The 26789-nt window shown below is 41.0% G+C and overlaps 1 protein-coding gene across 1 annotated transcript in view; it reads right to left on the bottom strand.

The window, feature by feature from the left end:
* Positions 1-26789, bottom strand: part of LOC138265562 (ceruloplasmin-like) — a 267602-nt gene that overhangs the window by 69211 nt on the left and 171602 nt on the right. The window contains exons 12-15 of the mRNA XM_069213378.1: positions 12137-12338; positions 9034-9173; positions 4988-5116; positions 1408-1514 (exon numbers count right to left, since the gene is read on the bottom strand). Of these exons, the coding sequence (XP_069069479.1) occupies positions 1408-1514; positions 4988-5116; positions 9034-9173; positions 12137-12338 (578 nt within the window). The remainder of the gene's footprint in view (positions 1-1407; positions 1515-4987; positions 5117-9033; positions 9174-12136; positions 12339-26789) is intronic.

Here is a 26789-nt window from a genome sequence, read left to right as displayed (position 1 = left end):
TGCAAATAGGGATTTCCTATTTCCATTTCCTATTCTGATGTACCATGCATTTCCAAAAAGTGATTTGGGCATTTTGGAGATGCAATTACCACTGACTTAAAGTGCATTTTAAAATAAGCACCCCAAGGTGCTTTTTCTTTATTGTAATAGAGCACACACATGCCCCTTAGGCATATGTGTGCTCTACAGGTGCACCCCTATATTTGGGGTGCACCAAGGGGTGGCCTTTTTCCCATTGCCATCCCTGGTTTTGCATTTCCTAAATGGAAATTTCTTAATATGAAATCGCTATTTGGGAAATGCAAAACTGGCCTATTGACTCAAATGCAATGGCATTTCTTAATACCGATTTCCTAATAATGATTCCTAGTTTGTAAGAATCTCTATTAGGAAATCGGTATCTTTGTACATAGCATTTTGCACTTCTTAAATAGCGATTTCTATGAAGTCGCTATTTAAGAAATGCAAAATTGCATTTTCATACTGCTGGCCCCAAGTGCTTAGTTTGAGCCGGTGGGGGCACCGGCACCTATGTTTCCTTGTAAGTCATTTCCTGAGCGCACGAGAAGGAAAAACACAGAAAGAAGAAAAAAAGGGGAAGAGAAAGATGGAAAAGCAGCCACAAAAGGAGAAAGGAGGCACCTGCAAGAGTGAGCTAAAGGACCAGGAGGTGTGTGGCAGTGGATTAAAGAGGTCTGAGGTGGATTGAAGACTGCATAGACTTGGTATTGAGCGCAGTAACATTTAATAGTGCCGACTGCGGATTCCCGCGCTCAGCTTTGGGTATGTCACACTCACTGTTTTACAAATTAAGCACTGGTTATACTTAAATGCTAATTGGAATAAAATTAAAATATCCATTTTGGCTTGTGAAATGCTTTTTTGCCTCCAACACAAGTATAATTTGGTCATTGATCAATGTGCTGGTTTTCTTAAAGCGAGAGACTTTCTATGACACACCCTCGATTACCTTTGCTGATGGTACATTACTGATAGCACAAAGTTACTCTCAATGTTTCTGCCTGAGAAACATTTGTGGTTGATCTTGATTTGAAATCAGCTGCTTTGCTGTTGTTAAATGTGAAGCACATGAGAAAGTACAATATTTGCCTCTTCTTTTCCTTTTGTTTAACCACCTTCTGATCCGTTTACACTACACAGAGGTTCTCTGGTCTTTTAATTAGTGGTTACGCATGCAATGCCAAAGCCAATAGATCTGACGTTTTGTAGGGGTTTGTGCAGGGATTGTTAAACTGTAGACTTCCATCCAATGTACATGTATTTTGGGACATCTTCCAGTATTTAAGCAACACATAACACACATAAATTATCAAAGAGACAGTTTGGGTGGAAAGGAATCATTACAATTTTCCAGGTTAGATAAAGGAAGCAATACACTTCACTTACCTTGACTTGATCCACCATTGAAAGGTACGGCCACGTAACACAGTCAGATTCACCCTTTCCGGGGCCAGATCTCTCTGGGATTTTCCAAATGTATGTTTTCACTTCTCCTGTATTATTCAGAAATACCCGTGGTTAATGCTTTGTTCTTATAACAGCCTTAACAAATTTACATCCTTGCATTCTTGTGGAGTGATAGCAGCTGCTTAGAGAGCAACCTAGTCTTACCTATCAAACAGTATAGGTGGCTAGTGCCAAGATGTTTACTTATGCATTAATATTTAGTTCTATTTCTATACCTACCCATATATCTATGCCTCTAACCATATCTTGTCTATACCTAATCTGTATGTAATCCATATCTTTATCTGCACCTACATCTAAAGCTACGTTTCTACATAGGAACACATATATAGTTATAGTTACAAACTAAAACTGATACTCCCTGAAATTCTAGGCAGATTTCTGTCCTCAGGTGGAGTAGGGTCTAAATGTGCATTGGTTGATCAAGTTTATGCTAGAGAAGATGAATATTGTCCAGGCCAATACAGTACAATTTGGGTGTAGGATACATCTCTACACCCAGTGATAACATGCCCACTGCAGAAAAACTGGGGGCCTGCAATATTCAGACAGAAAAATCGCATGAGGTTCAGTGGTCAAGTCAACCTGACCCCAGTCCCCACCCAAATCCTATTCTATCGCACTGGGATGCACAAACAATTTCCCCTCCCAACCCAATTCACCAGCCTCCTCTGATGCCTTCTCCATCCTGATATCCTTCCCTCCCCCCCCCCCCCCAACCGGACAGGTTCCCAGTCCTATTGCCACATGCTGAGAGCAGGGAATCCTCACCTATGCAGAGTTTCATGGAAATTAACTCACTGCAGCCAGCTATAGGTGAAGAGATGTTATTCCGGGCAAAGGGTACCCTCACTGTTAAATCCACCTGCCTCGCAGTGGAGGCCTCATTCTTGTGCGCGGTGATGAGGTCTGGATAAACAGTTATGGGTTTTGTTCTGCAGGCTTTAGTCAAAAATTCCTGGATCATAAATTTGCATTTCTCCTCGACAGGCAGTCAGTGGACAGCATTCAAAATAAAAACATTGGTAGATGTTTTTACTAATGACAGAGTTCTCCTAAGGAATTCGGCTGATGCTAGAACGGCATTACCAAATAACACAGTTAGAGAGTAATAAGGATCTGGTGAATAATCTGGTGAACAATCTGATTTCCACATTTTTGATAAAGAGGTTCTTCATGTTGTGTCTGCATTTTAGCGCATGCATACCAATGGACATGATTGGCATCAGGTGGACAATGAAAGCAAGACAGTAATCAAGCATGACTCCATGATATTTGGATTTTTGGAAGAGAAGGTATTATCAAGAAAGAGAAAAGTGTTGCAGCATGACTGAAATAGAGTTATAGGCAGCCTAATTTACAAAGTGTAGGGTGTGTGCTTACACCCCAAACAATGACTGCGGGCAGTGAGAAAGATGTTGTGGAAAAAGAGTAACAAATGTTTTGACTGATCAAGAAAGCTTAGTTTAACGCTTCCACTAGAATCATCTTGGGGGAAGATGCCAACAGGACTGCATCACTGTTTGCTTCCATTTCTATCTAGAAGGATGATAGCAGATCGCATTGAAGGAGGGTAAAGATAAAGGGCTTCATTACGACCTTGGCAGAGGGAATTACTCTGTTCCAAACATGACGGATATCCCGCTCGCCGTTTTACAAGTTCCATTATATCCTATGGAGATTGTAATACGGAGGATGGGATATCCATCACCTTTGGGACGGAGCAATCCCCTCCGCCAAGGTCGTAATCAGGTACCAAAGTGTTCATGAAGGAAGGTCTGCAGTTGAGAGAAGAGAATTTTCCATTAGAAATATTGTCCAGATATTTTTTCCAAAACAAAGTTAAAGTTAGGTTCTCTGGCCTACAAAACATTCCGCTTAATCGATCTGCACTGCCTATCCAGCCTGCTCAAACAATTTGGTGGCTTCAGGGCTTAAAGAGCCAAAAGTAACCGTCTTCTCGAACCACCCTCCAACAAAACTGCTTGCGCTCAACATCAATCCTTCCCAACACTGCTTCCCTCACGTGGAACTCTTTTCCAGTGGACTTAAGATGGAAACACACCATTCTGTCCTTCCGCAAGCACCTAAAAATTCTTCTCTTCAGACTATGGTTGCCATGTTAGACTTTTGCTTCCCGTTCCGCTTTTGTGTTTTTTGGTACCTTGTATTTTTTTACACACAGATCTTTCCTCTATTCTTTTGGCTCTTTTCTATACTCTATCTCCCCTTTCTTTCAGCTGATCCATCCTAAACCACTCCCCGCCTTCATTTTTACTCCTTGTCCATGCTTTGTGCGTTCCCCATCTGTTGTCTCACAAACTCTCTCTGATTCTCTCTCCAGTTCACTTGCTCTCGTCTTACCCTCCTCTCACCCTGCTTCTTCCTCTGATCCACCACTACCTCCTCCTCTAACTTTCCCTCAACACTTTCCCTGCCAGCCCTATCTCGTCCTATCTTCCTTACTCCTTCTGTCATTTTGGACCTTTCCCCTTTCTCTATCTCCCTCTCTTCCCATTAGATGTCTCCCTCCACCTCCTACCACTCCCCTGGTTGCCTGCACTCCTTGCCTTGATTCTTGCCCTACCAGTCTGTCCTCTGATATGCTTTCTTGAGTCTCTCTGCCTTCCACTTGCTAGTGGAGGTTCTACCTCCGTCCCCTCCCCTATGCTCATTCCTTTCCCTAAACTTTTCTCCTATTGTCTCTGCTTTTCTCCTTCTCTCTTATCATCCACTGTCTCTCCGCATTTCCCCGAATATTTCCCCCCGACCCTCTCATCTTCCCCTCTCGTGCTCTGTTACTCTCTTCCTCCACTCCTCTTTCACTCATCCTCCCTCTGTCCATTCTATCCCTCTCACTCTCTGCCTCCTCCACCAACCTTCCCCATTCATTCATTCTCACTTTTTTACGAAGTTTATGGCTTCACTTCTTCTTCCCACGAGTTACTCAAGTAGTTGTAACCAATTCATTCTTCGTGAGTGGATCTAGTCTTGATTATATTATTTGCTTGCCAACCTGACTTTCGGATTTTAGATTGTGTTGACTTTGACATCATCGCAATTCCCTGTAAAGCGCCCTCATACGTTTCGGTCTCTGGCACTATATAAAACTGTTAAACAAATAAATAAACCCAGAACATCAGAACTTTAATAGCTCTAGCAAATATATTATCAGAAAATAAAAAATCACTGTGGTGTGCCTCCTCCTTTCTTGATTTTACTCTGGAATCACCATTGATTTGACTTCCTTTCATGTTTATGATCCACAAATCACCTGCTCCTTAGACCGTCCTTTGAGATCACGTTGGTTCGTTTACACCACCGTCATCTGCTAACTACTTAAAAACTCAGCAGGAAGCATTGATTAAGGTCATAGGTTAAATGTCAATGATTACCAATCCTTAATGAGGGGAAATGGATGGAGAAAAATAAGCGTCACCTCAAGAAATCTGTCTGAATTAAAGTAAGATTCAAATAGAAGTTGATCGGTCAGGTGTACCTGGCATTGTTTCTTTAACTGTAGAGCTGTCTGTCTTGACTCCACGGGCATGTATGGAGTAAGGTCTGCTTGCATTATTTTTGAAAATAATTATAATTTTTTCTCCAACCTTTGCACGAATCAGTGGGCCTGTCAATGAAATGAAAATAAGATTTTTCAAAAATCAACCTATAAACCGAACAATGTAAGCAAAGTTATTTTAAATTAAAGCACACATTATGGAACTTCTTCACAGATCAGTGGACAGATGCTTCACAAGAGAAGTGCTAAAAATGCACAAGGTACTAACAAGCTCATTATTGGGGGATCTGTGGACATTGTGCAGAGAAACTGAAATGAAATGGCAAGTGCATGCTCCGAGGTAGAAAATGAACCAAAAACTTCAAGTACAGTGTGATGATCTTCGGGGTCTTCTACAGCACGTACAGTTTTGCAAAGTTTAAACTTCCACAACTGTGGGACCCCGCCTGATGTCACAAATGTCTTATGTGAAGCGACATCATACCCCTTAACAGAGATATCAGACGAGATTGCTTATTGCCATACTCCCCTATTCTCGGCTTTATAATAAATTGAACAGATTTTCTGTATAGGTGTCTACTAATTTCTATTTTTTCATCCCTTTCTATTTGTAGCCGCTTAATTCTCCTGACTCTACAAAGCAAATCTAGCCCCTCTCCCAGGTTCACTGGTGGTTGCCCATCCCAGACTTCCTCCTTAGCTAGTTTCCTCGGTTTCCACTAACTGTCCACGTCTGTTTCTGCTCCCTAATCATTATGATGCACAATTTCCCCATGTTCTGATGCCAGGTTCTTAATTATTGGTCAACAGCTGGTGCCATGGTAATCCCACTACCTTGAACGCCATCCAGCCTCCGGTATTCTTCACTGTGTGGTAAGAACTTTCTGTGAAAAAAACCATGGGCCTACTTTGTGTTTCGATTTAGTTACTTTGGGATAATAGTGGCTCCTAGATGTACCACATTAGGTGAATGTTAGGAAGAACAGGTGTCATTCCTGGTGAATGCATGGTGGACAGGAAATCTCAATGTGCATCCTTCCAGCTTCTTGTTCACTTAATCCCAATCAAAGGTGTTCCTAACCGGCCGATAAGCAAATTCAAACTTTATTCTGCTCTGTTAGCAAAGTGCCAAACTAGCTCAGCATTAGGGCCAAAACAGAAGCTTGGAGTGCATGACTTTTTACAAGTTTGAGCCAGATTTAGAGTTTGAATGCGAGGGTACTTGCAAAGGCGACAGAACACCTTCTCTGGCAAACTGAAGGTCCATCCATCTCATTTAGAGTAGGGTGGACCTTCACTATGTTGACGATGGGGACTACTCTGTCTCTGCATCCAACATACACCTCCGATGGCCCAACAAATTAAGGACCGCCAGAGCTTTTGCCATTTGTCTGCCCGCTCTATTTAGAGTTGACAAACAAATGGCAAGTTTCCGTGTGCATCCCTGACAGGTAAAACCTGGCAGTAATTGGCAGTGAAAACTGCATATAGACCCCCAAACTATGGGAGAAAACTCCCAATGCATTTACAGGAACTACTGAGATGGTTCCTGCCAATGCAAGAGATGTCCACTGGGCTGGCTCATATTTTAAAATTTGGTTGGCGGGTTCTCCCTCAAGGTGACAGAGTACCCTGGCCTTCCCCCTGACAGAGTAAATCCCGTCCACCATAGTCTAAATCAGGCCTTTTGTTTTTAATCTTGATTTTAGCACCTGCCAACATTTGCCTAGCAGAGAACTAATAGTTAAACGCTCACTGTTTATATCTCGACGTAGGCCACCTTAGCCTTCCATACCTCTGTGGTTGGTAAACTGAATGCCATTAAATTGGTTCATACTATCAACTCCCATTTACAGAGCTTGGAAATGCAGAACTGTCACCCGACATGCCCAATTCTTTTTTTTCAAATTACAAAAAATATGCAAGCCTACTAATTTGGCTATTCATTAAGAAGTCATTTTAAATTAAACTCTGTACCCAATTTAATTAAGAATTATGATAATAAGGAAGTACACATGGCTAGTATGGCATGGATGAGGTATGCGCTATTTATTCTTCTAGAATTTGACGCAGATCACTAGATTTCTAATCTTGGTTTTCCAAAGTAAATCCACTTCAAGATTTTGGCTATTGTACTGCCCTGTTTCAGTTCCTACAAAAAAGAAAGAGTGAAAAGAAAAAAGAGTGCTTCAAAAGTAGCTAATAAGTAGAAAAATACGTTTTTGAAAAGCCAAAAGGATTGGCTGTTTTATAAGACAAATGCCCTTTGTCTTAGTTCCTACAAAAAAATATGAGTTCTAAGAAAAATACAACATAATAATTAAGTGCTATAAAACAAGATTTGAAAAAAGCCAGTAGGACTGGCTGTTTTATAAATGAAAATGCTTCCTCATACATTGGAAAGTTTGTGTGTGTGGTCGAGTTTCAGAATGAGGCAGAAGTTGGATGGATGGATGGATGAATGAGTGCATGAGTGGATGTATAAGTTAGTGAATGAGTGCATGGATAATTAACAAATGAGTGAATATATGATTTGCTGAATGGTTTAGTGCATGGATGGATGGTTGAAATAAGTTTATGGATGATTTGATGAATGAGTAAGTGTATGAATGAGTGAGTCGGCTCATGGGTGGAGGGAAACAAGCTACACCCGTCTGGGAGGCCGAGGCCTTAGATAGCAGTAGTGATAAATGAGAATAAAATGCCAAGAATTACCAATGTTGTGTTAATACTACGCAGTAGACAAGGACTAGACACAATTATGCTAAGGGTGCCAAACATATACAAATACACCAACTGTAAAGACATTTCACACAATTGTTTAGTGAAAATGCTAAACTGTGGGCCATAACTTCAAATTCTACTGTGGATCTTAGCACATCTGCTTTGTTATGGATGCAGCACCCTTTTAATGGATGAAACAATTCCTGACCTTGCGTTATAGTGCGACATTGACCCTAAGAGGCACAGCAAGTACATTTTTAGTGTGCACCAGCAGGTTCCAAGAACAAGCATGTTGGGGGTCATATTAGCTTTTTTGGAAATGCATATTTTAATATTAAAAGCAACACTTGTGAAATAAGAAAGTAAAAATTACTTCAACTATGATGAAGAAAAGTATGGGAGTGCATTATAATACTTGTCACGTCCTATTTTTCAATGAAATTGATTGTTTTTCATTTTAGATAACTCACATCTAACAAATATAATGGTGCATTCGCTTAGTAATCTAGAGCATACTTCGGATATGTCTTTTCATGCACAAAGTGTTGCTTTTAGTGGGTGAAGCCTTTATATCTATCTTGCTTCTGTATTTCACCACCAGTCACTACCAGATGCTAAAAAAAAAATACACCTCACGGCATGCAAAGTAAAAAATATTTATACATGGGGCCAGTGGAATTATTCTATGGTCGCAGCGCTTACAGCATAATTATGGATGTGCCAAACTTGCCAGATAATTCAGTATCCTATGGATAATTTGCAGATATTAATAAAAAAATATTTCTAGCACAACTGGCTCAAAAGCTGCTAAAATGCTGTGACATGAGCTGATGTGCTGTGTCAGCCTCCTTTCTACTGAGGGGGAAAGTCGCCTTTTGCTTGCTTATTGGTGAACTTAGGTGTTAAACGGATGCTAATAACGTGGACACTTTGACTAGAGGGCGTTAATATTGTAAAACGTGACACAACAGCTAAGGAATACTGCCATTAAATGTGCTGACATATACTGCATCATTTGCCCTTTCTTGCCACATAATTTAGGCAAACTTGCAGCATCATTTGGTCCTCCCCTGCGGCATAATTTGAGTGGCTCTGCCTGTAATAAACTCAGCAACCAATATTGTGATGGTGAGAGAGAAAAAGTTTCTCTGGGCTGTTTGAAGAGGTGATTGAAGTTAACTCAAAGAATAGGGTGAACAGGGCTGTCCTAAGACCACCAATGGTTGGAGGCACATGACCCAAATCCCATCCTCTAAAAATCAATTATTTACAGTGCCATAGTGTTACATTGTGTACATTACCTAAAATACCCAGATGTTCCTCTTCCGCCTTCCTTTCTTTGCGAGTTTTAAAACTTCTGTCTGTATATTCGCGATATACCGCCTTCATATACTTCGAACCAATGAACCTATCTCCTTTATTTAAAAACACATCCCCTGGGCTTGGAAAACCAGAAAAAAGGTTAATGAGGAAATTAAATTACTGTAAATTTGAAAACAAAGAACTTGCATTTTTGAATAATTTATTCCTTGAAAAGTGCTAAGCAGTGCATGTTGACTTGGCAGCACAGTCTAAAAATGTCAATAAGCACAAGTTAATCAGAAGAATGCTGCAGTAATTGTAAGTGATAGAACTATGAACACAAGCACCTAGAAGCCTAAAACATAACAAGTGGCACTTTTTTCATGGAGAACACCACCTCGTGAAAAGTCCCTTTCTAAACTCATGTGTACCTGCAAAGTAAAATCATAATTTGTGAAATAAATGATTTCTAAAGTACAGCAGCCAAGCCTGCGATTGCAAGAGGACCATCACTTGTGTACTTGGTGATATATGGTATGCAACAGGAAGTCCGCCCACTGTGCCTAGGCATGGGTGAAAACATATGGTGAGTAAGGACAGGAGATGTGAGGTGATCCTGCAAAGTAAGACATCTACACCTGTTATTTCCGATAAAGTTTTCCCTTGGCACTGGTGTGTTGATGAATGCTATTGAAAATCGCACATTATAAATCGGCCCAGGATGCACCATGGGAAAACAAAATGAATGGATGGAGTGTGGTGGTCGAGATTCTAATGGGGAAGAAAAAATGTTAACAAATGTTCCATCCTGTCTCAAGAAGTGTGACACATCAACTCAGGCACTTGACTATTATGTGGCTGTGAAGGCCTTCTTATGGACTGGGGTCGGCTAGGGGATCTCATGAAGTGGTTTGTCCACTCTTGCTTTAAATCTTCCTGTTAGCGTCTCTGGGCTGGATGGGAACTAGCCTGGGGAGGTGTGTGATCACCATGAATGTCTATGTCACCATGAATGTAAATGTCACAACGGTTTGTGCAGCATACGGTACAAGGTAACCTGCCCACAAATAACAAAGAAAGATATTTATTCTCAAAACTTAAGGGATGAAATGCTGTTAGCTCTAAGATTTGTAATTTCTCAAAACTGAAGGATTGAACGCTGAGTGTGCACGCAGATCTCCAATGAGCTTTGTTATTAGCAGGTATGTCCACGAATAGATGAGGTGTGCCAGTGTCTCTTCTCCACATAGCTTACAAGTCACCTGCTACTTTCTTCAGGTAGGGCTGACCTCCATCAGATACATTTTGTTCGCTTTCTTCTAAAAATTACAACATGCCTCTTTTTGAAGTTCTATGTGTACTGGTTGTAATGAGCAAACTACTACCCACTTACAGTGAGCAGGGTATATGGGTGCAGTGGTAACTTTTAAAGACCCCTTTAGATTGATTCATAGTTCTTAAAATAAATAAAAGAGCGATATATATATATATATATATATATGTATATATATATATATATGTATAGAGAGAGAGAGAGAGATAAAGAAAGATTATCTATTTTAATTATTTAGTTTTAAGTAGCACTGACCAGGTGGGCTGAGTGATATAGGAACACTCTGAAAACAATCATATGAACAAATCTCACAGAATAAGAGAAACTAGATCCAATTTGTGTCCAGGACTGAGACAAATACACCAGTGGAATCAATCTATTTGCTGCACTTGATACAAATTAAGTGCAGGTTCATCTATTAATTCCTGGCACCATCACCGTAGTTACTGGGTAGGGATCAGTATTGTTTATGAAGGATAAGCATTTCTTTATTAGGAAGGTTTGGAGTTCATCCTTAAATTTGTTTCGGTTTAAGTTGTAGGTAGCTCCAAAGTTTCTGGATTGCATAGGAGAAATCTTGTTTGATAGTTCTTTGTTTGAGAGTGTTTGGGATTACTCTCTTACTTTTGGAAGTTGCCGTGTCTCCAATGATTCTGATCTTCCACTCCAAGTATGTGGACATGTTTACATGGGCTGCCATGTATGTTATTCTGGCAAGTGTAAATTCACTTCTTGCTTCAAGAAGGAGCCCCTGGAGATCGTTTAACACCAGAGTGCTGTGGTCTCTCCAGAAGGTTTCTACCACCAATCGCACGGAAGCTTGAATAGACCCTTTTAGTGGCACTTGTCTTGATTTGTGAGGACATTAAACAGTGCATTTCCATAGGCCATCCTGTTGAAAACAAAGGCCGAAAAACTAGCTGAAGTACCCGAGGGGGATGAATGGATTAATTTATTTCATCCTCGGTCAGTATTGGACACGTTTCTTGATATACTCGTCTGCATGTTCACTGCAATCAAGATGGAGCCCAACGAATAACCTTCTTAATAATCCTATGGTAGATTGTTTGAGGAGTGAGAGATATAAGCCAGTTTTGCGAAGCTGCTTCACTATTGTATACATTGTGTACATCCAATGATCAGCCAGGACCGCATCAGGAGTAGTCTTGGAGCTGGCCACATTAAGGCCCCATCCCCTGGAGGTATTGAAGAAAGAAGTGTTTGTAGTTTGAGGAAGAAAGTTATCAGGTGTTATAAGTGGGACCTACGGGCCCTTTACTAATGAGGAATTTCTGGGGGAATTGGTTATTCTAGTCTCAGTTCCCTTGGCCGTTCCTCGTCATTTCCTGGTATTTCACTCAGAGATTCTGGCAGCTTTTCATATCTGAAATCTATGGGTAGGGTGCACTTTACCTGTAAATTTACCCTAAAGGGGACCGGAAATCCCATTACTAGACCTACTGGAATTAATGGAGCACTTAACGGACCCCTAACTATATAGCAATGTTGTACATAAACACAATAAAAATATAGTTGTATGCAACATCTTGACAATTCAGAAGTGAGGCACATGACCAATTGTTCAAGATTTGTAGGGAATGGTAAATAGAAACATTTTGTTTTGGTTGGGCAACATATGTAATAAAAGTAGCCTTATGATTAAAGCAATCTCATTGTCACCAGAAACACTTAAAATGATCTTGTTTATTACCTAGCATCACTTTTAATTAGATTCTTTTTTTAAAATTAATTTTCATGTAAATTGTTACCTTTCTTCGTGAATTTGATGTCTCTCGTGTTCCCAGGTCCTGCTGGGTGAATAGTCCCATTCAATTTCCTCAGCTGCAATGTAGAAGGTCTTTGTGTGCAGGTAAATTTCGGGGAGAGACCAGTGACAGTTCCTCACTCTGTAGTGCTGCTTCATGCCCCCCGTGAAGTGGTCCGTTGTTAAGCATTCCACATCAAAAACACCTAGGGAGAGAATGTGAACAAACACGTAGGTTCACAATCCTTGTGGCCAGCTGCCACTTAGCAATCAGTTGTGACTTAACCAAATATACAATTAAACATAAGTTTGGCATGCCCTTTGTTGCAAAAGGATACAACATACAGAAAAAGGTAGCACATTTTCCTAGTAAGGTCTTGCTAGAGACAGCTTTAGTATAGAGCCCGCGCCCTGCAAAACACACAACACACACAGTGCATGCACCTATACATATAGAACAAGGCTTTTGGAAAAACGCCTTCAGAATCTGCCTCATTTGGATGAGCCCTCTTCGGGCACTGGCTCACTGGGTGTCCCTCATGCTTTAGGACGTATTTTACAGATGCCTACAGTTTTTCTTTAACATATTGTCCAGTGATGAGTGAAAGAAAGTGGACCACCTACATTCCTACTGCTCTTGGGTTTGGGCTCACACAGGACCACTAACGCGATGATAAATATATTAATACAAATGTTGTAAAATCTTTGTCTGTTCAATTGCCTGGCGCCTTTGATGAGCTAGGCCTTTTTATAACACTATCATATTCTGTCGTAGAAACATTGATGTAATGTTTCTCCGTTAAATGGGCCACTCATTGGTCTATTATTGTGCTTAATACATCATTCATCCATCCACTTTCCCATTCATATGTACATTCACGTACTATCTCTTCCTCCATCCAACCACTGACTTAGTCTCATGTATGCCCATACATTTACCACCTGCACAATCAATGCAAAACGACATTCACATGCACAATAGACTGATCTAATGGCTTTGCCAATGCTTGTTTTCCTCTTGGCCTCCCGCTGCTCACTGGTCACTCTACAGAACCACGTTTAATGTTCTATTTACCCAAATCTTCATTTAATAAGCTCGTATTATCAGGCTTTTGCTGGCCTTCCTTGCCAGTTGGTACCTGTGCCATCTAGTGGTGGGAACTGCCCTTTTGAAAGAGATCCTTTCACTAGTTGTTTGCAGGTTGGATTGTTAGTTTGTTGCTAATGTTGGATCGCTGCTTTCAAGTTCATAGGAAGGTAGGAGGTGTTCCTTCTGCTCTCCGTTTTGTTTTAGCTTTGGATAGATATTTACTTGAATGTCTGTATATAATATCTACATATGTGTCAAGTACTAAAGTAATAGGCACAATACAAATTGAGTTTCATACAAACTTAAGACAAAGTCGACTTCTCCTTTGAGAATGTTGTGTTTTATGGCCTAATTTAGAGTTGAGTGATAACGAAAAATCATCTAATTTCTGGTAGCACTTTTCTATTTTTAAAAGTTGCAATGAGACATTCATTAATAGGTCGATTGATTGAAATCAGAGTTAGACTAAATGTTATTAAACGTTGCTTCAGGTTTATCGTTACAGGTAGTGGGTGTTAGGGTGATGTTAAGGAGTAGGGTAAAGGCTACAGGAGTAGACCCAAAAACCCATTGTGGAAATGGGGTCAGACAGTGTTTAAATCAACAGTGTTCCATTGAGGTATAAGGTAAATAATTGCTTAAGTGACTTGCTGATATCGATTTTTTTATATCGTAATCAATGAATGGAAGAAAGTAAGCACAATTACAGATCTTGTAATAGGAGATCGATTTTATCAAACATTGTTTGGATAATTTTTCGAATACACCAATGGTGCTCTACACAAACAGGTGAACACGCAGAGTGATGGTGACAGCTTAAAAACAAAAAAAAAGCACATCCCAGAGGTGGGTGAATAACAAGCAGCGCTATAGACCCAGGAGAAAGATTCAGAGTGCCTAAAGCTGTTAATGTCCACTATAGAGGCACACTCTGCTCAGGAAACCTTGAAGTATATATCTAAAGGGCGTGTGCATCAGTGGCATTTCGACCGCTTAGTGATGTTCTGGTCATCCTCGGGAGGAGGATAGCATTCAGAGCAATGCAATTATCTACAGAAATATAGGCAAAAGGAATTTGAAAATTGTTGGGAGAAAGAACATCTGTAATGAAACAAATTTACAAAATTGGATATGTGTGCTTACATGTTCTGATCCTTCTCATTGATTCCTCTCTAAATATGAAAAGAAAGAAAGGGGTGGGCGGGGAGGAAGCTGACAAGCCTGACATACTAAATAAATAATAAAGAATACAATGGTGCCTGCTGTGCCAAATGTGATAAAAACAACACTGCAAAGAAGGGCGAGGAATAAGGAGATAAATCCATTAATAAGAGGGTGAAAGGGTGGAAATAATCCTGAAAGCAAACATTGGTATTAATAGTCCCACTGCGTGAGAGAATCCTGGGGATGCAGAAAAAGGTTGAACTGTGTGCCCCTGAAAAAATCGATAAACATAACACGAGCTGCCCTTAAACTAGCTGGAACCTGGGCTTATAAACTGATTAGAAAATAGTTCACCAAAATTTCATTTGGCTAATATCTGTAGGCCAAAACAGTTTTTTCAATCAACTAATGCACCTAATACCTGGATTAAGATAGGCTCCTGAATTATGTCCCGATCATTCTTTATGCCAGGGAAGCCACTGCCCATCTCCAAACACATTTTTTCTATACTACTAGGGAGGTAAGTGCGCCTTTCAGCATATCACCCCATTACATGGTTTGTTTTTATAGTACATATTCTCAAGTTAATGGTCTTATACATTTTTCTGTCATTTGCACAATCCAAGTAAGTACAATCATTGTCCTCCAACATCCATGTTTGTTGTTATTGGTCCCTCATACCTTAAGTGAGTGCGCACTTACATCCCACCTTACATACTATATGCTTTTCGCAACAATGTGTTTATGGATTTACAAATCATGCCTACAGGTACTCTTAGACTTCATTAGCCCTGTGACTTTACCGTTCTGAGGTAAATATTTTTTATCCCACTATAGTCGATGGTGTTTTTGGCACCCCTTCATCAAGTCATTTGATGAATGTTTGTTCTCTTCCCAGGTGTCTCCATGTTGGCTTGAACAACTTACTTTTATGTAGCCCAACTAGATGCGTGATCTGGAACCCATATCTGGAACGCAACAACAAATGTAGTTCACAAAAACTATTGTGTTATATGTTTATGTGTTATGCCTGTTATCCATGGTGATATGGCCTGAATCGACGGATCCACAACGAGAGAGCCACTTGCCTTCACACGTATGCAGTATGAAGGACATTTTACCAGCACGTGGTAAAATAACTTTTTTATCACCTGCCAACGAATACCTGTTTCTTTGTGGTTGGGGGTGATAAATTTGAATCCAGCATGGCATTCTCTGTTTTGTGTTTTATTCTGCTGTTGTGTTGATGTTTTTGATCCTTCACTTCATGTTTGGTCTGTCCAATGTACACTTAGTTATAAGAGTACCAGATAGATTAAATTACACAAATGGAATTACAATTGGAAAAGTGTTGACACCTGTGCTTGATGGTGCTGCGTTTGAAATCCTCCTTGTTCAAAGTAAGATGGCATGCAAAATAGGTGCTGCATTTATAATGTCCTTTGATGGGTTGGCAGTTCCACAGACCTATGATGGAATTATGGCATGGTTTCTGTCATGCCTTCTCCTGCCCTACATAATGCACAAGAACACACAGCACACGGAGCTCGTAGTTAATGTCTTTACTCTTAAGATTACAACATTCAACTGACTTCTCCATATTCTATAACGATTAAAGACCACACCTTAGCACCTCCCAGATTGATTACATAATTTCCTTCATACATCTGTTTCTAGACACAGGGTCCTAACACCTGTAGTCCTAAGACACTACATCTCTATCTACCTTTGTTAAATTAAAAAGACATACGCAAGACATGAACAAATAGGAACATTACATTTCCTCGATCAAGCGTCTAAGTTGTCGCACAGTTTGGACAGATCGGGCAGCTTGAGGTAGTTGAGCTATACCCGGGGTGGACCGCAGGCGAACAGAGTCTAATGTCTGATCAGAGTCCTCAGGTGAGACAGCCTCCTCTGACCTTGCAGGGACAGAGGATTGATGAGACAGATGTCTGAAGAGTGACAAGCCCCTTGTGATGGATTTGCCGGGATGATGCGCCATTATAAGATGTCCCTTGTGCATCAACTTTGAAGGTTCAATATCAAATGGAGCATCTGTCTTTCCCTTCCTCTTTTTATAATAAGAACCCAGTCACCCTCATCTAACATGATCTCTCAAGTTTGATGACATCAATCAGCATACACTTTTAACTGATGCTTCCAAGCAGCGTCAGTAGCACAAACCACCCTATCATTTAAGGTTCCCAGAGGTTCTTGTAGCTCTCTCGAACATCAGGGTGGCAGGACTCTTGCCTATGGTGGAATAAGGAGTCAACCAATAAGCACAGAGGGCTTGTGTCAACATCTGGGCAGTGCACGCTCTACGGGTGACTGGAATGCAAAAACTCAGCACTCACAAGATAACGTAATTTATGCATTGTGCTGATATGCTGTTCTTTAACCTTTTGCATTGCAGAGTTTAATCCTGAAAACTTATGTTCTAGGTGCTTTTAAATAATGTTCATTTGCAATGTATTGCTGCAGGCTTTCAGAGTGTGTCAGGGTGTGGTCCCTTTCCAGGGCATTCTAGAAGCTTTCCCTGCAGCATGCCCGGGTGCGGTTTGTGGGGTGGGCCAAGACTCTTTATAAGGGAGCTATCCCAGCTCCACGTGCTCACTATTCAGAGGTCCCGGTGCAGAGCAGCAGCAACTTCCTGAGCTCCGGTTCCGGAGGCCTATGTTGATCTTCCACGCCTCGCCCTTTCACTTTGCTTGGTGATTCCTGATCATGGCAGTAAGACGGAGGTCGGGCTGGGCCCCCGATCCCGTTCTCGAAGGATAGCAAGTTCTTGGGCCTAATTAGCATGATAAATCAATTTTGCTGTTGTGCGTGTGAAATTGCGCTTGATGTTTAATGGCATTTACTTGCTGGCATTCGAATCGGCTAGACGCGTGATTCTTTCCTCGTATACAAATCCTGATATTCATTGTGCGCAACCACTTTATGGCATTTACAAGGTTGCATTCAAATCGTCAAGACGTGCAATTCTCTACTCGAGTACAAATCCTGATATTCATTGTGAGCAACCACTTTATGGCATTTACAAGGTTGTATTCGAATCGGCACAACGCGCAATTCTTTACTGGAGTACAAATCTAGATATTCATTGTGTGCAACCATTTTATGGCATTTACAAGGTTGCATTTGAATCGGCAAGACGCGCGATTCTTTATTCGAGTACAAATCTAGATATTCATTGTTCGCAACCATTTTATGACATTTACAAGGTTGCATTCGAATCGGCAAGACGCGCAATTCATTTCATGTGTCTAATTCATGGTATTCATTTTGCGTGCTGCCATTTCTTGGCATTTCACACAGTGGCCTGCGAATCAGCAAGACGCACAAATCATATCTTGTGTTTAATCCATGTTATTCATTGTGCGCTACCATTTTACGGCATTCACATGGTGGCATTTGAATCGGCAAGATGCGCAATTCATTTCTTGTGCTTAATTCATGTTATTCATTGTGCACAACTATTTCATGGCATTTACAAACTCTTGTGGAAATCCGCAGTGTGCGCAATTCCTATTGTTTTTCCAAGGAATGTTTGGATGGCCTTTATCCTCATGTAATGAGGCTGTGTTTTTTCTGGGACATTGTTCTGGAAGGTTCTTGTATTCCTAGAACAGTATGTTTCAATTCATGAAAATTCCATATGAAACATTGTACTAACCATTTTTGATTCTTTTCCAGGTACCTAGATTTAGTGAGGCCTAATTAGAGTCTAGTTCTAGGCCATTCATGTTTCCTTAGTCTAAGTATTATTTCAAGTTCTGAGAATCACAGAACTCTAGACTAAACAGAGTGTTATTTCATGTTCCGAGTATCACTGAACTCTAGACTCAACAGTGTGTTATTTCATGTTCTGAGTATCACTAAACTCTAGACTCAACAGAGTGTTATTTCATGTTCCGGGTATCACAGAACTCTAGACTCAACAGTGTTTTTTCATGTTACGAGTATCACTGAACTCTAGACTCAACAGTGTGTTATTTCATGTTCCGAGTATCACTGAACTCCAGACTCAACAGAGTGTTATTTCATGTTCCAAGTATCATTGAACCCTAGATTCAACAGAGAGTTTTTATGAATCTAAATGTGGTTTTGAATCTGATGTTGTGTTGTTAAATCTTTTGCCTCCCACAGGTCTCCTTCCCTGCTGTTCCCTTCCTGATCCCCTTCTCCCCACTTGGACTCTCCTAGACTCTGCGACTTTCTAATCAGAGTATTGGAGCTGTCTTGTGGTGGACGTGTTGGGAACGTGCGCAGACCCCGAGGATCTGGTGACTCTGACAGGTTGGCATAATGCATGACAAAGATCAAGACCTTCCATTGATGCACATTGGATCACTCATTTCAGGGTCCCATAAATCGTTCCACAACACGTTTGGTTTGAGTCCACAAGGGTGTGCTTTTCTGATGTTTGATATTAAGGCCGCTAGAAATTCCTTGAACTCCTTGATGTTGAACGGTGGACCATTGTCAGACGTGACAGAGTCTGGTATGCCCCGCACTGCAAAGATAGCTGCTCAATGACTTTGTTGTGGGTTGTAGATGGCAGGTCTTCCACCAGAGGAAAAAATGTGAATCCTCGTAAATGACCACCATAAGGTGGTGTCCGTTTTCTAAGGGTCCAAAGAGGTGTATGACAGGTCTTTCCCATGCATCAGCAGGAAGATTGGAAATGGTCAGTGGATGGTTGGTCCCCTTAGGAGACAGGAAGTTGCATTAGTGACACTCCTTTAGTTCCTGCTTCACCTTCTCATACAATCAAGGGTATTGCACTCAATCCCTAATGCCCTCTTGGTGGCCACAATGCCTTGATGGCCTTCACAGGTGAGTTCAATAACTTGCTGCCTCAGCTTCGCAGGTATGACAATCTGGCATCTTCTTAGCACTATTCCTGCTTTAGTGACAGACAGTTCATTACAATATTTTTGAAATTCAACATTGTCAGTTAAAGGTCGAACACTGTCTATATGACTGGGCTGAGAGCATGTCTTTAAGGAAACACATATAATTCTCAGAATTAGTAGTGACAACAATTTACTCTATGGACAGACCACAGGCATGCTGGACTTCACAATGAAGTTAATGTATTCCTTGGCAATTTTCAAGATTGAACTATGCCGCTGTAAGGGTACTGGTGAAAAATAATCTGCAGACTTTTGATTCTTGCCTGGCTTGTACACAGTTGTATAGTCATACGCTTGTAGAAACAATAGCCACCTTTCAATGTGAGGGGGCAACTTGGCTTTCGGATTGCTGAAAATGGTGAATAACGCCTGTGGTCAGTGGTGATTGTGAAATGCTTACCATACAGAAACACATGAAAATGTTCACAGGCCCATACCACAGCTAAATGCTCTTCCTCCGGGTGGAAATAGGCATGTTCTGCGTCAGCCAGACTTCAAATGGCCTACGCCACAATGTGTCTCTGAGCATTTGGATGTCCACTACACTGATCAAGGATTTCTCCCAGCCCCACCGGGCTCGCATCAACAGTGATCTCAGTGTGGAACTTAGGATCAAACTAAGTCAGCTCATTTGCATTTTCAATGACAAGTTTTATGTTTTTGAAACTGCTGGCACATTCAGCAGACCAATGTAACTGGACATTTCTTTTGTCAGGTCTTGCAAACGGGCACTCACTGTGGCAAAATCACAAATGTATCTTGAACAATAGCTGGCCTTGCTCATGAAGGACCATATCATGATGACATCTTGTTGAGGACTGGGGGATGAGAGCGTTCGTACTTTATCAGGAGCCATCCCTTCATCCGAAAATACATGTCCAAAGAACTTGAGCTTTGTTTTGTGAAATTCACACTTTCTGAATTTAGTGTGAGACCTGACACACTTCTTTGAGGGCTTTATCATGCTTCTTTCATGTTGCACCAAATTCCACTATATCATCATTGTAGTTGAAGGCATGTGTCACAGACTGAATAATCTTACATATAAAATCTTGGAATATTTCTGCAGCAAATGATATTTCAAAGCTTAATCTTTTGTATATAAATAAACCAGCATGAGTCAAAAAAATGGTAATGTATCTGCAATTGGTTTCCAGGTCAAGCTGATGGAAGCCCTTGTTAATGTCTAGGCGGGAGAAGACTTTGGCTCCTTTAAGCTGCATGATCAGATCTGCAATGTGCGGCCCAGATAGTCTCTCTCTCTTTTGGTTGCATTGTTGGCTTGAAACATATCTGCACCACACCTACACTGTCTTTTGGCACTACCACAATGGGTGACACGCATTGTGTAGAACCAGTAGAGCGTTCGATATTGTCATGCTTCAGCAAAGCTTCTAGCTCTTTCTCGACTACCCATTGTAGATGAAATGTTATTCTGCTGTGTCACTGTGCAACAGGCTGGATGTCTTCATTAATATGAAGTTGCACCGTCACAGTTTCAAGCCTTCCTAGGCCGAGAAACAGTGACGGGACCTGGATCACAATTTAAAATTACATATTTAAGTTGTAATTGATAGATATCAGTCCTATGTCCGCAGCCATTGCAAAGCTAAGTGGGCAAGCACTAGATGGAGTACCTTGAAGAACGTGTATTGGGGCCTGCACAGACGTCTTCTTATGATTCAAGGTAGCTGTGAAAGATTCTTGACTCCGCAATGGTTTTGAAGCAGCCCATGTGTATACCTTCGTATTTGGTGTTCTGAGTTGTGGTAAAGGTGATAGACTTCTAATTGTTGAACTGGCATGATGATGATTGATGCACCGCTATCAATTACAAAAGTTACAGGCAACTGCTGACTTTCAGTTTGCTCTTGGGGCAAAGTCCGTAAGAGTTATTTTGCTTTCTAAACTCACTGGTTTCTGCTCTTCATTCATCTTCTGTGCAAGTGGCGAGGCCTACTTGTGCATGTTGCTTCCTTTTATCTATGATCATTGCACACTCATTCTCTTCACGGTCGCTCGATGGTGACATCAAGGAACTCTTGTTGGATGATGATGATGAACTTTGTTTAGTTTCTACCTGTCGCAGTTGAGGTCAGTTTTTGTCTTTGTAAGGGTGTCGAGAATGTTTCTGGAACCTTCTAGTGTCCATTTTCTCATCTTGCCGTGACACTTGGTTTTTCTTCCACTTTACAAACAGTTATGAAGTGATTCTCCCTTCCACACTCTTCACATGCTTGTCTGATGGCTGGGCATTTATTCTAATTGAAAACACAGTGGGCCATATTTATACTTTTTGACGCAAAAATGCGCCAACGCAGTTTTGCACCAAAAAAATTAGCGCCGGCTAACGCCATTCTGAAGCGCCATGCGGGCGCCATATTTATTGAATGGCGTTAGCCGGCGTTAGCCGACCGGCGCTGCCTGGTGTGCGTGAAAAAAAACCACGTACACCAGGCAGCGCCGGCGTAGGTAAAAATGGCGTTTGGGCGTCCAAAAATGGGGCAAGTCAGGCTGAGGCAAAAAAATCGTCTTAACCCGATTTGCGCCATTTTTTTGGGCGCCCAGACGCCATTAACATGACTCCTGTCTTAGCAAAGACAGGAGTCATGCCCCCTTGCCCAATGGCCATGCCCAGGGGTCTTTTGTCCCCTGGGCATGGTCATTGGGCATAGTGGCATGTAGGGGGGCACAAATCAGGCCCCCCTATGCCACAACAAAAAAATAAAAAAAAATACTTACCACAACTTACCTTTTCTTCCCTGGGATGGGTCACTCCATCCTTGGGTGTCCTCCTGGGGTGAGCAAGGGTGGCAGGGGGTGTCCCTGGGGGCAGGGGAGGGCACCTCTATGGTCATTCTGAGCCCACAGGTCCCTTAACGCCTGCCCTGACCCAGGCGTTAAAAAGAGGCGCAAATGCGGGTTTTTTTGCCCCGCCCACTCCTGGGCGTCATTTTTGCCCGGGAGTATAAATACCACGCACATGCCTGGGAGTCATTTTTTAAGACGGGAACGCCTACCTTGCATCTCATTAACGCAAGGAAGGTGTTCACGCAAAAAAATGACGCTAACTCCATGAACTTTGGCGCTAGACGCGTCTAACGCCAAAGTATAAATATGGAGTTAGTTTTGCGTCGAATTTGCGTCGAAAAAAACGACGCAAATTCGGCGCAAACGGAGTATAAATATGCCCCAGTCTGTTTTCAAAGATGCAGAGTTATGGGCAGTTGCTTGGCTCTGGTGCCTACATTTCATGAACAATGCCGATTCACTTTTTGCTGTTCCCGCTTCCATGATGGCGGCCAGCCGATCAGCTTGTTCCTCAGCTCTAGCAGCCAGTAGTATGTTTTCTAGACTGAATGTCTACGCAACATGTGTCTTCTAAATGATTTGGACAGACACCCATTTATGACTCTGAGGCGCATGGCTTCATCATTAAATTCACTAAATTTGCAATGAATACTTCAAATCTCTCAACAAACTCATCCATTGTTTCAACAACTTGTTATCACACTTGATTGAAAATGTACCTTTCATAGTCGACATTTGGCACTGGATTGAACTTGGCTCCTAACACTTCTTTGATTTTTTTGGTATGACATTGTCTCAGTCTGTGAGATTTTTTTTATCACTTCTTTCCCTCCATTACCTGCGAGATTCTTTAAGTATTTAATTATTTTCTCATCATTTGCTTCTTCCAGAGCTTTAAGAAATTATTGAAAGTTTCAATCCACGTGATCCACCTGGTGCCAACATTCTGTTTTTTGGCAATATCAAATGGTGGTAGATGCCTCAAGATGGCAGCAGCACTATATGCCATGTTTCTTGCGGCAGCTACAGGAAATCTTTACAATCTTGAAGACATTTTCAGTTGTGCTGAAGGCCACTGGCTGCCACCTTCCCTGCCCCCTGCTGCTTTTTCGGGGACCCAAAACTTTTCAAGCACAACCCTTGCTTTTGCTCTTGAGTCACCTCGCCCAGTTAGGTTATATTTGCCTTCTAGTGCTATATCTGGCTGTCTTTTATGTTTTATCTGGTTGTTGCTGCTTTTAGCGTTCTCTTTGTATGAATGATGGCTCATCATTGCGGTGCAGGACCATCTTTTTCCAGCCTAGCCAACAAGTCTTTGCGGGCTTTTCCTATAGTGATGTCTTGCTAGGTCTTCAGTTACTTTACCAGGTCTTGCATAGGCTGGAGTGGAGCATGCACTCCACATACTTCAACTGCAGGCTTCTTCATACCTGCTTGGGGCACATGTGGCATGCACAAGCACTTTGCTATTTTCTTGGAAACTCTCAGGGAGACAAATTGTGTTTCTTTGGGGGCACGTATCACCTTCTCGTCGCCAGTTGTTGTGTCCTCCCCAGCCCAACAGCATGCACAAGAACACACAGCACACGGAGCTCGTAGTTAACATCTTTACTCCTCAACGTACAACATTTAAGTAAGTTCTTGATATTCCATGATCGTAAAAGACTACACCTTAACACCTCCCAGATCGATTACATGATTTCCTTCAGCCCGCCCATAGACATGGGTTCCTAACAACTGCAGTCCTAAGACACTACAGTGCCTAGTTGCACGCGCTCACTAATTAATCCCTTTCAATCTTTTCTTTTTAGGATGACTACAGTGGTGCCTCATTGACTAAATTGGCCATTGTCAATACTGTCCAACATTTCGGACAATTTTAACAATTTTGTTGGAGCAGAGAGTGAATGTGGTAACTTTTGATATTTTTACATTTCTTTCTTGCCTCTGGTTTCTAGAAGATGTTTATGAGGGCGATACTACATTTCTTCTACAGTTTTAGTGACAAGTCAGTGGGGATTTCAGGGTTTGAAAAATCTGCTCGACCACGCTATGGCGAGTTTTATTTTATGAGGTTAAGCTATTTTTAGAATCCACTCGACAATTCTGGGGAGTGGACAAAGAAGAAGTGTTCTGTTAAGTCAGAAAATGATTTGGCAATTAAGATGCCTTTAAATCTTATACTTGTCACATCTGCTCTGTGTTCAGGGACAGAGGTCAAACATCAGTTTGCCTTCTTGCACTGCAAATATTTTTCCTTGTGACTGCAGAGTTCCAGGAGTTTGTAAGGTGAACTGTCTGACCTATTTGAAATGAAAGGATTTTGGTGTCAGGTTTTTCCTAACACACTACATTTATATAACTAAGCCAACTTTACAAACATTTCAAAATATATTTCAGTATCTGTGAAAGACCATTTTATGTACTTCTGTGTGATAAAAAAATATTTAAATAGGATGAAAAAAAGTCAGAACACTTTACTTGGTGATGTGCAAATGATAAATGTTTTCTGAAACCACATTTTCACAGATTATTGTTAATACACTATATAGTTTTATCAGTAAAGCTGCAAGTTAGTGTGAAGATTTTTGGACATTTCTTGGAAATTTACTCTCTGTAAACATAAACGGAGAAACACTCCTGCCCTGATGGCAAAGCTATTAGTAAACTAAGAGGCAAGTCATGCATGGCTCATGTGTATCCTATATGTTGGATAGATTTATTATACATGGAGCAAACATTTAGTGTATTTAGTCAAAAAAAGAGGATTTTTTTAATGCAGAAATACTGAACCCACATATTTGAAGGTGCACTCATGTGAGAATGAAGAAAAAGGCAACTGTATAATACAATATTTACCTAGGATCACGCAATTTGAGACCCGTTTCTGGATCAAGTACATTACAGTTAGGTTGAGTAGCTTAATCAAGCTACTCAACCTGCAGGTCTAGTAACATTTTTATGATTTTCCAAGGCCTGGAGATCCTCTGGATTGAAGTTTTTCACTAATGATTTGACTTCCCGAAAATATTCGTTCTTTGATTTACAGTTCCTCCGGATAGAGAGGGAATAACCATTTCATATGTATTCTTTGAGTGCCTGTGGATGATTACTGCAATAGCCTAAGTCTGTGATGCGATGTGCTGGTTTACAGTAGAGTTTAGTGGCCTGTTTTTGTGCAAATGGGACAATTGTGATATCAAAAACAGGGAGGAAAGACTTACTATAAGAATTTGTGATTTGTAGGTGGCCATTGGTGGTACTGAGCTTATCAAGGTAGGACAGTAGAGTCTCTTCATTCCCTCTCCATATCAAAAAGATGTTGTCTATGTAACATTTCCATAGACATACATGATGCAGATATGTAATTCTGTCTGGTAGGAAAGTTTTTTGGTTAAGGCTATACATAGTAATGACATTAGAAAATATGTGGGAACCAGTACAGGAGTTATTGTGGACTCCAATATACCTTTCATGATAGAAAGGCTCCCTTCTTAGGGTATATAAGTGTATAATGATTTGATGTAGAGACAGATTAAAAAAAATATTTGACATCGAACTGTATTCCCTATATCTGGCTGGTCAGATCAGAACTGTTCCAAATATAACATTGTGTTAAAGGTACAAATGGTTTCAGACAAAAAAACAAAACCTTTCCTAAAGGTACCAAAATAGAACCATAACTAGGCACTGTGGGCCTCTCGGTGTATTCTCTGTGTTCTTGTGTATTTTGGGCTTGTATAGGTTACTGGTTTCCATAGGTGATTGTTGTTAAGAAATAAAAACTCATTCTGGCTTAAAAGGCCAGTGTTGAGTACCTCTTTTGGGAGATTGTGAATAGTATCGCTTTTGTAGGATTATGACCCAGTGTCTGATAATATTCATTATTGGCTAACAGACCAGGATCTCTTGTCTATATTTCATTCTGTCCATTTTGACAATGCCACCCCCTTTTAGGCTCATTTCATGATGATATTCTTATTATCCTGTAGGAGATGTAAGCCATTCTGTTGATCTTTTGAGATGTTATATGGAACATATTCAAAAGAGTTTCCTTCAATATCTGTTTCCCACAGGCCAATACCTCTGGCGCTGTCAATGAAGTGAGAGGATTAAAGGTTGAGAGAGGATGATGTCCTGTGTTATTAACAGAAACAGGATATGGTCTATTTTCAAAGGAAACCTTAAGTTTTACCTGACTGAAAAATGTGCCATACCATGTTATACCCTTTGAGTCATTGTTTTGAAACCATATGTCAGCGCCCAACCCTCTTAAATTTTCACTATGCGTGGACATTCACGCAGCACCCTGAACGTACTCATTGGCACATCGCTACTCTTTTTGATTATGTTATGCTCAAAACCTATGTAGTAGTACAACGCCATCTTTCAAAATGGGAATTCTAATCAAGCACCGCCACATAAATTTTTCCCTTCTGGGGCCACACACGCAACACCTGTCACATTAAGGCCTAAATGTATACTTTTTTAGCGCTGCATTTGTGCCGCTTTTTGACGCAAAAACGGCGCAAACTTACAAAATACAAATGTATTTTGCAAGTTTGCGCCACTTTTGCGTCACAAAATGACGCAAATGCAGCGCTAAAAAAGTATAAATATGGGCCTAAGTGTGTTTGACAATTCTTCCTTTTTAAGTAGGGTTGAAC

The sequence above is a fragment of the Pleurodeles waltl genome, chromosome 11 (genome assembly GCF_031143425.1).
Source record: "Pleurodeles waltl isolate 20211129_DDA chromosome 11, aPleWal1.hap1.20221129, whole genome shotgun sequence".
NCBI lineage: Eukaryota > Metazoa > Chordata > Amphibia > Caudata > Salamandridae > Pleurodeles > Pleurodeles waltl.
This window is presented reverse-complemented; position numbering and strand designations above follow the sequence as displayed.